This window comes from Dipodomys merriami, unplaced genomic scaffold, assembly GCF_024711535.1.
Source record: "Dipodomys merriami isolate MVZ:Mamm:240054 unplaced genomic scaffold, mDipMer1.0.p SCAF_11, whole genome shotgun sequence".
Taxonomy (NCBI): Eukaryota; Metazoa; Chordata; class Mammalia; order Rodentia; family Heteromyidae; genus Dipodomys; species Dipodomys merriami.
The window spans coordinates 27830097-27844225 of NW_027202382.1; the positions used below are offsets into that span (position 1 = coordinate 27830097).

The 14129-nt window shown below is 37.4% G+C and overlaps 1 protein-coding gene across 3 annotated transcripts in view; it reads right to left on the reverse strand.

Moving 5' to 3' along the window:
- Ecpas (Ecm29 proteasome adaptor and scaffold) overlaps window positions 1-14129 on the reverse strand; it is a 103231-nt gene that overhangs the window by 60920 nt on the left and 28182 nt on the right. For all 3 annotated transcript variants that reach the window (XM_070011525.1, XM_070011512.1, XM_070011515.1), the window contains 6 exons: window positions 12995-13113; window positions 11630-11779; window positions 7022-7190; window positions 4284-4423; window positions 2467-2548; window positions 529-648 (listed from right to left, as the gene is read on the reverse strand). In XM_070011525.1, coding sequence (XP_069867626.1) covers window positions 529-648; window positions 2467-2548; window positions 4284-4423; window positions 7022-7190; window positions 11630-11779; window positions 12995-13113 — 780 coding nt within the window. The remainder of the gene's footprint in view (window positions 1-528; window positions 649-2466; window positions 2549-4283; window positions 4424-7021; window positions 7191-11629; window positions 11780-12994; window positions 13114-14129) is intronic.

A 14129-nucleotide genomic window follows, 5' to 3' on the forward strand; every position in this document is an offset into this window, starting at 1 on the left:
AAAAAAAAAAAAGAATTTCCAAGTACAAAGACAATCCTGGTGGCAACACAGAGAACTGGATGTGAGCCAGACTAGGGGGAGGGAAAAGGTAAAAAGACTACTGTAATAACACAAACAAAAAGTAATGATCTGAATTAATATCAGCATCAAGCAAGAAGGCATTAAGAACACAAAATCAAGAGGAACTGACCAATGATATCATGTGAGTTTCACGTAAGAGTGGATCAGTTTTTTTACATAAGTGTCTGTTTCTGGTGGCAACATTTTTAGAGAAAACATACACATACACACACACACACACACACACACACACACAACGTTTGAAAGGAATTACTACCATCCTTATGCAGCAAATGTTCTACAACAATTTTTTAAATTACTTCTGCAACTAAACTGACAATAGAAAAAAAACACTATCATTAATCTTGTTGTGTACATTAACCTCCCTTGTAATCGCCATTAATATATTCTTTCTCTTAAACAGATTATTTGTTCTGGGAAGCTATTTCTTTGGAAAATACAAATTACCTGAATATTAGCTGGGAACGTTTCGGCAGCTTGTCGAGAGCGAAGGAGATGGGGGACAATCTTTAATTTGACTCTGGTACTGACTGGGTCTCTTTTCAGCTCTGGCTTCAGAACTGCACCCTAGAGGAAATGCAGTTGATTTTAAGTCAACATTTCAAGATCATCTGTCCACTTTTTGCTCTTAAAACTTACTGAATATTCCAAAAACCTTTCACCATCAACATTTATTATATTAAACATTAAAGCAAAGAAATCTAAAAATTATTCCTTATACAAGCAAAAACATTACTTAACTCCTACATAGTTCCATAAATAACATTGTCATGAAAATAATCATACTTTCAAAACACTGCACTCAGGGAGTAGTGCCCTCTCACACTTTACATAAATACCTTCGGTATCCATTTTACTAGAACAGAGTTGACTCTTGAGCATTCTTCTGCTTTCAATCTACTGTGATGAGTTAAAAAAAAATAGCTTGCATAGATATGTGGTTAGAAAAATGGGGATGATTTTAGCTTTTTCAGGTAATTGTGGACCTTTTGATGCTATTCTGAAAAAGTTGTTGCTTAATGATTAGCTGCAAATTGCAGTTTACACCAAACCATTTGAGCTTTGGCTTACACTATTATACTGAATTCCACTGGTCTGTCTTGTATTTTGGCTGGCCTCCTTAGTTTTTATGATTTTGTAACATCACTGATCATCTGGAAAATACTGGCTACATTGGGTAAGCAACTGTTTCTTCATTCAGCACTCCCACACACAGCAAGTAGTCATATCATCACCACTTGCATCAGAAAATGTATTACTAAACTGTTGTGCCTCTGTAGTGAAGTCAAATTTCTACAATTCTAACTTTTCCTTGAATGTTCAATTTTCATCATTCCCACAAAATTGTTTCACTGTCAACGTTGACCTCTTGGGTGACCTCTTTGGACACACTGTCCAAAAGGGAATGTACTCTTTACCTGATTTAGTTCATCGTAACCTCCCCCCCCCGTTCATCACCTTTATAATAACACAAAAAAAAAAGTGACCTCCGCTTTTAGAAAAAATACTTTTCTTTTAAAAAAGATACCTACTAAATTTCTCCTACTAAATATCTATCTCAATAATCACAGTTTACTTATGTGAATAACCTGCTTCATCAGGGTATTAAACTTAATTCTGTTCTCATTTTGTCCTTCCCCCACCATCTTTTCCCTTTTCCCTTCCTTCCAGTCACTCTCATTCATTCACTCATTTACTCATTCAGCCTCCCTGAATTGAGCAGGTGCTGATGAAGACCATAATGGCTGCTAGTGATGAAGATTTGTTTTGGTACTAGAGGTTGAAATCAGGGCTTCATGTTTGTTAGACAGGCATCTACTACATGAACTGTGAATACATCCAGAATTGAGTCAGTTTTTGGTAAGGATCCTAGCAGGTACATCTACTGTTGCTTATGTTAATTTCAATGTAAATACCAACTAGTAATTTTTAAAAGAAAAAGAAATAAGTCTGCTTTTGCAGATCTACCTAAAAAGTTGAATCATAGTTTGAGAACCACTAACCTAATCTAACGCCTTCATTTTTTACACAAACAGGAGGGCCAGGGAAGTTTTCCAATTAGCCAAACTTATCTTTCCAACATATTCATGTGCAGCCATTAAGGGATAGATTTTAATTCACCTTAGACTAGCAAAGCTTAAAGATAGTATTTCATAATTAAAGCATTTCATCTTAAATCAAAACAACTAGGAAAAATAGGATAAAATGGGACATGTCTATAATCTCAGCACTCAAGGTCTTGGCCAAGATTTCAAGTCCCAAGACAGCTTGGGCTACAAAGTAAGACCTTGTCTCAAAAAAAAAAAAAAAAAACCTAAGAGAAAATGTACAAATAAAGACAGCTTATATCAACAAAATTCTTTTTATGCTGATTGAAAAACCTACCTCTTTTGTCTTCAATGGTATATCTCCAAGGTATACCTTGTACATCTTATTAATGATGGCAGGATTATTCCAGTCAATTAAGCTATGGAAAATTTCAATGTCAGTTATTAAAATGATTTTTTCATTCCATTTCAATGTTTTCAAAAAATCATAACCCAATACTTATCAAAAGAAAATGTCAGAAACACCCAAATGAGATTGGTAATTAGCACTGCAGAAGAGAAAAAAATAAAGGGGTCTAATGTCTATCAAAGTCACTTTAGAAAAATGCAAATCACTATTCAACCTTGCTGCAACAGATTATTGTATCCAATGGCCCAACTGTGACAGCACACAAGAAATCTGGATACTGTTTCTACCAATGAGCTCTCAGGACCAACACCCCAGAGCAGCTCAACGAAAAGAGCAACACAGTCCTTAATTCAAAAAGCCCTGGGGCAGAGGATGATTGCTTAACAATTGGAAATTCAAAAGTGGTTGAAGTACAAAAACATTTTTATCCTTTAAAGTCATATCCTAGGAAGTTTTAAACCACTGTTCTTCTCTAATATTATGCCATTTGACTCTCAGTGTCCCTCTCTCCCTTATCTGCCAGCACCAGATTTATTACTATGTGGGCACCATAAAATTAATTAAGATATAAGGTGATTATTCTTACACATAGTAGACCCATTCAAAACATTTTACAAATCCAGCAATCATGCAATGCTTCGTTTTACTGGAGCTAAGATTTCCCCATATAGCCCTTTTGACATTGGTTCTGCTTTCATGTAGACATACACACAATGGGATAGCCACATAATGTCATCAACTAGCTTTTTATCTCTTAAAAATGTTACATTATTTTTATGGGAAAATGCACATATTTTTAAATTTTTAAAAGCCCTAAGCAACAAATATGCATGTCCCAATAAACAAATGCATGGAACGGTATGAAGAATAGGGCCGGGGCTGGGAAGGGTAGCTCAGTGGTAGAGCGCTTGCCTTGCATGCATGAGGTCCTGGGTTCGATTCCTCAGCACCACATAAGCAGAAAAATAAAAAGCCGGAAGTGGCGCTGTGGCTCAAGTGGTAGAGGGCTAGCCTTGAGTTGAAGAGCTGAGGGACAGCACCCAGGCCCAGAGTTCAGGCCCCATAACCGGACCCAAAAAAAATAAAGAAAGAAAGAAAGAATAGGGCCCGCTCAAACACAAGAAGTCTTAAAGGAAGAATGTTCTGATACTTCAAAACCAAATCAGTGAAAAAATCCAAAGTACTTCAGCTATAAAAAGGAATTTGGGGGCTGGGGAGAGGGGGTGTGGGAGGAATGTTAAATAAACATACTCTAATTGTGTTAGGAAAAGCTAAGCCAACAAGAGGCATGAACAGAATGAAGCTGCCTCTAAGTGACAACCTTATGTGTCATCTAGTGGTAGGATATACCCAACCACTACCAGCACCCATTCACATATTTCAACAAGCAAGTTAATATCTCATGAAGTTAATTCCTTATTTTATTACAACTAGTTGTAGTGGTTTAGAGCGCGAAAAATGCAATACGTGCAATCTTTACAAAGTTATATTCTACTGTTTTCTAGCTGACAAAAGCATTAAAATACATTTGAAGTTAGACCCCAATGGGTGCCCAAACAGTTTTTCTTCTTTGTCTTAAACAGAATTCTGTTCTTCAATATACTTGATTTACTTCAAGCTAGGTATACTTCATAATCTCTTAAACAGAATATCTTATTTCTTAAGATACTGAAAAGAACAAGTAAGTGTGAAGCTTTTAGAAATCTGGCCCTGTCAGCTCACAAGCTTGGTAAGGAGGAAGTTACCTTTGTTTGCTTTTTAATTCCAGGTCTGCTGCTGTTGCCACACTGTGGCGTGTATCACTAGAAGCAATCACCAGGTGGAGAACAGCCTCGAGTTCAGGCACCTGTTCAGCTTCTAAGAATTTCACTATGCCCAATTTGCACTGTAGATGAATGAAGGAAAGAAGAAAAAGTGGTCAGGAACACAAGCAACACCCACTGAACGTACTGCTTAACATATCAATATGGTCATAAACCAAGGATGAATGTAACAACAGTAGCAGCTTTTATTTGGGCTCACAATGTGCCAGAAACTGCACTAAGCCATGTATATTTATTAGTTCATTTGACTCTCACAAAAATTATTATATACATTTCTTTCAGATGAGAAAACTGAGATTAAAATGCATAGTAAATGACGGAAGCAAAGCAGGATCAAATCCAAGTCTCTCCCCACAAAACTATTCAAATACAAAACCTCCCAGAGGAGGTTACATAACTCCCTGGTAATGTAGCCTTGAGAACTCTATAGTCTACAGGTAACACTAACAGGTAACACTAACAGTAAAGTACCCTAAGGATATTTGCAACAATTCAAAATAACCTAATGATTCATATTCTAGAGAGCTTTACTCTGTTATTCAAATTCTATCTGCTAAATGCTTAGGTGCTAAAAACAAATGATTTTCAACCATCTTCAATTCTACTCAATCCAAGTACAATTCTAGCCAAACAGTATTTGATCTAACTAACTGAAATGAAACAGACTAAAAAACAGATTCTGGTTAGAATTTCATGTAATGTGAACAAGCTACTAATTTCAATACAAATCATTCTAGGATAAAATTATAAGTCTATCTCCTCTTTTACATGAGTTACATAATCCTTCTTACATGGATGAATTGGGACTAATGGGATTTAATTATTAAATATGAAAAGAAACAATTTTAAATGGTATAATGGATTATAACGAGGCCTGTTTTCTCTCAACTGCTCAACACAACTCATTGTAACAAAAACTAGTTTAAAAAAGCTGTAAAAAGGACAGTTATAGAAATACACAAAGATATGTTTTTTAAATATGTAAAGGAAAACTGAAAATGACACATATCCATCAACAAAAGACTAGTTTAAAAGATTCGAATTAAATTTCACACAAACTTTGAAAAGGATAAAATTTTTAAATCTTGAAAGACTATGAAATGAAAAAAGTACAAATAACTGACAAGTAAAAATGCATTATGTAAAACTGCATACACACACATACATGTAGAAAGCAAGGTTTATAAGAACAAACCTTGGTGACAAGCAATTTTCATTTCCATTATACTTTTTTCCTCTTTGCAGTGCAAGGGATGGAATTTAGAGACCTGCATACACCAGGCACTTGACTGGGGAGCCACACCCTAGCCATTATCTTATTGAGAATTTAAACTTTTCTCTTTTTTTTCCCCCCAGGAAAAACAAGGGAAGGGGGCTTTTATTTACAAGAACAGATCTAAAACAAACAATACTTCAAGCTTAGAAGTAAACAGCTCTCATTTTTTAAACTAAAGTGTTTGTTCCCTCAATAGCTTACAAAACTGACAAAATACATACAGAGGCCCGATTACTTCAGCAAATAATGACCAAGATAAGATTACAAGTAAACATTGACAATTACTCTCCAACATTCACAGCTTTTAACCCTAGACATTCTGGTAACTGAAATGAAACCTTGGTGACTCCTAAGCCTTGGTGACTCCTAAAACCTAAAAGTCATTTTGGAATGGGATTAACATTAACCTCACTGGGTTGCCGTGAGAATTCAAAGAGGTGATAGATATACTCAAAGTACTCAGTATAGTTGCTGTCACAAATCACACTCACTAAAGAGTAGCTTCTATTAGTATTTACCTGACTTACATCATAGTTTAAGAAAGAATTTTTTAAGTGCGCAAAACATGAAAAAGTAAATCCAACCAATTATAACCCTGACTGAGTAAAACGTTCTATAAATCTGTGAGCAGCACAAGTGGCCCACTTGACCCTTCCCTCTCCTGGGAACACTGTTTTGATCAATGGTCACTTACATTCCCAAAAGAAAAAGGATCAAATCATTGAGACTGCCATGGAGAAATAAAGGAAGGATTAGAAGACTAACCCATGTTGCTTGAATTCCAAAATAATTACATACTGATCACATGTGTTCTTCCCTGAGGTGCCTGATGACACAAGACACAGTGAGGCACCTTCTCTGTAGAGCACCAGTCATTTTAAAAGCTGCTCAGAGAACATCTGTGTCCTGTTTAAATCCAGAATAAAATTCTTAATTCCAATTTTTAAATCCCCAGGAAGAAATATAAAAGGGAGTCATGCTTTTCCCCCACATTGTCACTTCTGAAGTACAGAGGTTCCTCACTTTACCCAAAATACACAGCCCTAAAAAGTTGAATGATGTCAGATACATTGTATTTTAACCATACTAAAGGAGCTAATTATTAATCCTCCAATTAAAAACTACAATATTAAAACTTAAATATAGTCAACTTATAAGCTGGTTGTGCTTAATACTGGAAATATGTCAGCAATGTCAGCAAACCTTAAGAGCATTTCCCACTCCTCCCTTTCCCTAGGGCTTTCACAAGTAAATGTCATGATGAAAAGAACACATTACATCAATTGCTCCTTTCAAGCAGCCTGAACATCCTGAAATTATATTACACATGCTTCCAGGAACTTCACAGGGGCAAGTCCCATGATGAGCAAACAGTGCGGGATACCTGCTCCAGCTGTTCGGGTGTCCATGGGTTATCACCAATAACACGTTTAGCTGCATAAAAGCTCATTCCTGGGGGAGGCTGTGGGATACCAGAACCTCCCCCACTGTTTGAAGAAGAACTCTGTGCTGATGATGAGTTTTGGCGGCTCTGGGTTTCATTTAACACATATCTGGAAAGGAAATAGAAGGTTTAACTCTCTGGGGGGGGGGGACACACACATTTGCATATGTATATGCAACACATTACATGAAACATTCAATTACATATTGTCTCCTACAGTATTTTGTCAGTCATGGGGCCTGAACTCCAGGCGCTGTCCCTCAGCTCTTCAGCTCAAGGCTAGCGCACGACCACTTGAGCCACAGCACCACTTCCGGGTTTTTCTGCTTATGTGGTATTGAGGAACCAGGGCCTCATGAATACAAGGCAAGCACTCTACCACTAAGCCATCTTCCCAGCCCTCCTACAATATTTTTTTAAGAGTACCTAAAATAAAAATTGTATCATGAAGAACATTAAGGGTATATTTTTTAAAGTTATCTTTACCTTTAGCAAATTAACCCGAAGAATATATCACCCAAGAATATAACAGTTATAATCAGCTACAGCAGTTATCAACAATGAATCTAAATATTTGGTTACTCTCAATCTACCAGTTATTGCTCTATGAGTCACTATGGGCTCAGTATTTTGAGTGATAAATATAGAGACAGGTTTATTAACTGCCCTGGTAGGGAAGAGGAAAGGAGTGTCACTAGTGTTCAGTACCTGAAACTGTTATTTTCATTACTTCTATTAAGTTATCATTCATTTTCAATTCTCCCACTTTCTCCTAATATCTCTAGTAGAAAACACACTGAAACCTCCTATACAGTCACCTACTACACAAGTAAATAACACACAAAAAGTGAGGGGGAAAAACAGGGCAGTGAGAAAAAGTCAAAAAAGATAACCATCAGTTTTTTTCAATACACCAAAGCCTTTTATTCCTTGTTATTAATTATTCTACTTATTTTTAAGATTTATAGAATATAAATAAGTTCTCTAGGCTGGATACAGAGGTTCATACCTATAATTCCAGCTGCTTAGGAAGTGGAAATAAGCATACAGTTCAAAACAAGACAAAAATGTGAGGTGAACCCTACCTCAAAGAACAAGCCAGATCCAAGTGTCTGTAACCCTAGCCACGCAGGAGACTGAGATTTGAGAACTGATGTTTGGAGACAGCCTAGGCAGGAAGGTCTGTAAGATTCCTATCTCCAATTAACTACCAAAAAGGTGAAAGTGGAGATGTAGCTCAAGTGCTGTAGCACTACAGCCTTGAGTGAAAAACCTAAGAAACAGTGCCTAGGTGCTGAGTTCAAGCCCCAGCACAGGCATGTGCGCGCGTGCACACACACGCACACACACACACACACAAACACAAAACCACACATGTGGTGGAACAAGTCTGTAATCTCAGCTAGATAGGAAGCATATAGGTAGAATTCAGTCCAAGATCATAAGATCCTATCTGACCTTTTTGTGGGGGGGGGGGAAGGGGTGGTCAGTTGTGGGGCTTGAACTCTAGGCCTGAGCGCTGTCTCTGAGCTCTTCAGCTCAGCTAGCACGCTACCATTTGAGCCACAGTGCCACTTCCAGCCTTTTCTGTTCATATGCTGCTGAGGAATCGAACCCAGGACCTCATGCATGTGAGGCAAGCACTCTACAGTTGAGCCACCTTCCCAGCATAAGATTCTATCTGAAAACCAACTAAAGCAAGTGGGCTAAGGAAGTGGCTTAGCAGTAAAGTGCCTCCCTAAGTTCAAACTACAGTACCAAACCAAAGGAAATTCTCTAGTAAATTCATTTTGATCCAATTAAATTAGTAGTCCTCAGGTTAAAAAGGAAAATATAAATATTAACCTACATCACTCAATTCTAAAATGTTATGCTAATAAGTACCATTTTCATAATAGACACTAAGATATCACTATAAAGAAAGTTAAAGAAACAACTTGGAACCTAGTGGGAAGATCATTTAGTTAACATCATTTTTATGACAAATTCAGTCAATTCCCTAATGTACCTTTTTTTTTTTTTTTGGTACTGGTCCTAGGACTTGAATTCATGACCTAGTCACTGCCCTGAGCTCTTTTTGCTCTAAGTAAGCACTCTTACCACTTCAGGCACAGTTCCATTTCCAGCTATTTGTTAGTCAATTGGAGATGAGAGTCACACAGACATTCCTGCCAGGCTGGCATCAAACTATAACCCTCATATTTCAGCCTCCTTAGTAGCTAGGATTACAGACATGGATGTCAATGCCTGACTCCAAGTACACCTTTTTTAAAAAATCTGCCTTTTGTATTTTTACATACATGAGGCAACTTGTCATTGGTAAGGAAATGTGAGCAATCACATTGTTTTCCTAAGTAAAATTTGGATTTCAAGGCTTATTTGCCAATGTCATTAACACCTGTCAATTCCAGCTGTCTCATATATGCCACATATAAAAGGAGGTATTCATTCATTTCTAAACTATAGAAATACTGTTGGCTAATAAACCAACTAACAAGTTCTGAACATGTAACACTCTGTAAACTATCATCCTGTTTTAGGTAGTACAAGATTTGAGACTGCCTTTCACAGCTAGTTGATACAATAACAACAGGACACAAGGGAAACCATTTTCTAGTTATCAGACACAAAGAAACACAGAAAACTATAACATAATAGAGGCTATGAAAACTCATGTCTCTTTTTTTTATTTTTCTGTTTACAATTTTCTTTTTTTTCCCCTTCTGGTATTTTTTTCAATGTTTTTACTCTTTGTGGTGAATAATAAGTGTTTGAGACCCAAAATCACAAGTTATCAAACAATAGGAGCAGGAAGAGCACAAAACGGAGAGGAAAGGAATCAAGACATTCTGACCTCTCTTGACTGTATACAGAGGGGGAGAAAATATGCAGTGAAGTTCACTGTGTATGTACACAAGAGCAATCAGGGGAAAAAATGATGAAAGCAGCCCTTTAGAAAACCACCCCTGCTTGGCACCAGTGACTCACACCTGTCATCCTAGCTACTCAGGAGGCTGAGATCTGACGATCATGGTTCAAAGCCACCCTGGACAAGAAATTCTGTGACCTTTTTTTTTTTTTTTTTGGGGGGGGGGTGTCCGGTCATGGGGCCTGAACTCTGGGCCTGGTCGCTGTCCCTCAGCTCTTCAGCTCAAGGCTAGCACTCTACCACTTGAGCCACAGTGCCACTTCCAGCTTTTTTTTTTCTGCTTATGTGGTGCTGAGGAATCGAACCCAGGGCCTCATGCATACAAGGCAAGCTCTCTACCACTGAGCCACCTTCCCAGCCCAGTCTGTGAGACTCTTATCTCCAATAAACCACCAGAAAACCAGAAGTGGCACTGTGGCTCAAGTGGTAGAACACTGGCCTTGAGCTGAAGAGCTGAGGGACAGCACCCAGGCCCAGAGTTTAAGCCCCAGGACAAAAAAAAAAAGAAAAGAAAAGAAAAAGAAAACCACCCCTGGCAGCAGGACAAAAGACCTTAACAGCAAATCACAATCTGGGCACTAAGTCAGATTCAAAAGTCAAACAGAGTACATCCTAACTACAAGGGGCTGACAGTCTACTACTGGAAACAGAAATGTCAACAATGTGAAAAAAAAAAAACCCACAGTGCCATACAGGTAGGTGTTTTGCCATATGGAGATTGTAATACAATTATATCTGCCTAGGGCAAGAAAATTCAAAGACAGAAGTGACCTCTAAGTCAAAGATGTTCTTCAAAGTAACCTTCTGTAATTTACTTCCTTTCTGAATTTCTTTCCTTCTGTTCCATAGAGGAGCATTTTAAGCAGAAAGAATAGCATTCTCTTTAAAAAATAAGGCAAGGACAGATAAAAATGCATGAAATATATGTGTATTTAATAGCCAGAAAATGAGAAGTCAATACATTTAAGATGTGACATGATTAAGATTTTTGTTTTAAAAATCAGGAAACTCTGCTAGGCACTGGTGGCTCATGCCTGCAACACTATTTGGCAGGCTGAGATCTGAGGATCACAGTTTGAAGCCAACCTGGGCAGGAAAAGTCCATGAGCCTCTCATCTTCAATTAACTACAAAAAGCCAGAAATGCAGCTCAAGTAGTAGAGTATTATCCTTGAGCAAAAAAGAGTACAAAGACAGGAAACTCTATAACAGTATAGAGAGGTTGATGAAAGATGAGAAAGGCATTTTGACAAACATTGGACAGAGTTGAGGAAGCAGTGGGAATGGTTTCAGAACATCAAGAAAGATGGAACTGATATTGTAGAAGGAACAGAAAATCTGCAGACAACTGATAATTATACAACAAGGTGACTAGGAAAAGCATCAGAGCATCAATAATCATTTAAAAAGTGCTTGGACCATGTGAGTATAAACTCAATTCCACATCTAGAAGGCCAAAAAGCACTGGTGCTGGAATTTTAGGACAATGGGCAGCAATAAACACTCTGAGAAGCATCCATTTACAAGTGAAATCTGAATCATTTAAAATAACACCTACTTTCTACTTAATAAACACAGTCAAGAACAAGTTGCTTAGTTTTTCTTTATTTTTTCACTCACCCATAAGGCATAAGAAGAACATCCAGCATGAAGTCCAAAAGCAGCTGCACAGTCTTTGGTTTCTCAGCAAGATTAAACGGAGAAGCTGATTTTGATGATTCAACAGGGTATTTCATGTGAAAAAGGGTTGGTATTAAAAGATGCATTAAGCTGAAAAAATAATTACATTTATTGCAACTACTTTTTTAAAATATGGTTTTTATATAATAACAAAACAAAAATCACAACAAAAATTGGCAGTTCTAACAGAAATCATTCATTTGCAACATCATTCATGTACAGTCTTAACCTAGAATTTACTTTGATTGCTTTCATCTTGAATGTCCACAAAACAAGCTTAGTGTTAACGTCTAAAATGACCTAAAGAGGTTTTATATTAAATCTTACGTAAAGCTCAACATGTCCTTTCAATAAAAATTTTCTTTCCCACAATTACAATAAAGTTATTGTAAATTCAGTTGCTTAAATCAGTATCTTGAGAATAGTATTAAAATGTCTACTTTGTGACTTTGAGTAACATAGCTTCAACAGTTCCTTCCACTAACACATTTTTTTGGTGGTGGTGGTGGTGGTCATCATGTAGCTTGAACTCAGAGACTGAGTGCTGTCCATGAGATCTTTCACTCAAGGCTAGCTAGCACTCTTTGGTTTTCTGGTGGTTAATTGGAGATAAGAATCTCAAGGGGACTTTTCTATCCCGGCTGGCTGTGAACTATGAACCTCAGATCTCAGCCAGCCTGGGCAGGAAAGGCCTTGAGACTGTTATCTCCAATTAAATACCAGAAAACTGAAAGTGGCGATGTGGTTCAAAGTGGTAGAGCCTTGAGTAAAAAAGCTCTGGGACAGTGCCCAGGTCCTGAGTTCAAGCCCTAAGATTGGCACCAAAAAAAAGAAAAAGGAAGGAAGAAAGGAAGGGGAAGGGTAGGGGAATGAGGGAGGGAGGGAGGGAGGGAGGGAGGGAGGGAGGGAGGGGAAGGGGAAGGAGTACTGGACACTTACATGGACACATTAAATTGTAACTCCCTTGTACAACCTTTCAAAACTCAAATAAATGCATAAAAAATGCATGTAGTAATCCAGTGGAACCACAGGTATCAATCAACCACTTCTTAGCTGAGTTCAAACTTTCCCATATGTCAAGTGAAATCAAATGTGAACTTGCATTTAAAAGTGAATAAAATGGAAGGAGGGAGAATGATGAAAATAGCAACATCTATCAAGATGCATTATATTCATAAATTAATTTGATAAATGGTAACTCCTCTGTATAGCTAAAAAAAATTTTAAAATACAATTTAAAAAAAAAAGAGAGAGACAGTTGTTGACTCTTGCAGGTGGAAAATAAGGTAGCTGAGTGAACCATACCTGTCCTGTTGTGGCTGAGGCTTCCCTTCCATGGCAGTAAGAAGTGTAGGGGCCAGTTCGCATTGTTTTTCTACTGGCAGGCGAGGATAGCCCATCTTAACATAAATTATAGTAAAATTCTAATACAAAAAGAGAAAAGTGAGGGTATAATTTCAACAGACATATTTAACTAGTAGGGAAGTATAGTTATAAGAAAAACACTGAAAACATGAATCATCTTCACCCCAGGTGAGGATGGTTTTAACCAACTACTATATCGCAGAGAAAGAACAAATCAACCTACACACACTGCTCACTTTAAGATGGGCAAAGACAACTCAGCTTAATGCACTTATATATGCAGTTACCTATCACTAAGAAGAAAAAAATGCCCACTTAACCTATCTAAACTTACATGATACATGTTATAGATCTCCCAATCTGATCTATCTGTCAATGTTAACCACATGTTAACCATTCCTAAACTGCCATTTCCCAATAGGTCAATTACTAAAACAACCTGAGAATACTACAACACTTTGTGGTTCCTCACTGCAATAATTCAGCAGTGAGTGATGAATAAGGGAAGCTGAGTACTGTGGGTGTGTTCTAACTCCTCTACCTACCCCACCCCCACCCTTGAAAGCAAATCTGAATTAACACATAAGATTTGCTTTTCTGAAGGATTCTTCACTAAAATGAACAGACTGCATAAGATTATCACTTCAAATACCAACCTCTTGGCATATCTATTGGCACATGGTATTTCTATTTGCTGAAAGGAAGGGACATCTGTAATGGAGCTGTGAACAGAACACAGTCACATACAAGATGTCTAAACCACTAACTGCTTCCAAAAGTTTTATGACTCTTAATGTTAAGTAAGATTCAATACATTCTGCCTCAATGCCAAGAACTGCAAAGACCAGGAGGAAAAATATTACCTGTCTTCACAAGGCAGGGACAATTTTTATATTTCATTTTCATGAAAACAATGTCTTAACAGGAATACTGAGCAGCCTCAGAACCGCTTCACTTTTGAAAGGGTATCTTTCTCAATACACACATCAGAGACTCAGAAGCTGTTTTGTTCTCTCAAGCCTTCATGTCTTTTTGCCATTTTACTCCTTTTTTCTTCTATCATCCTTTATCCATG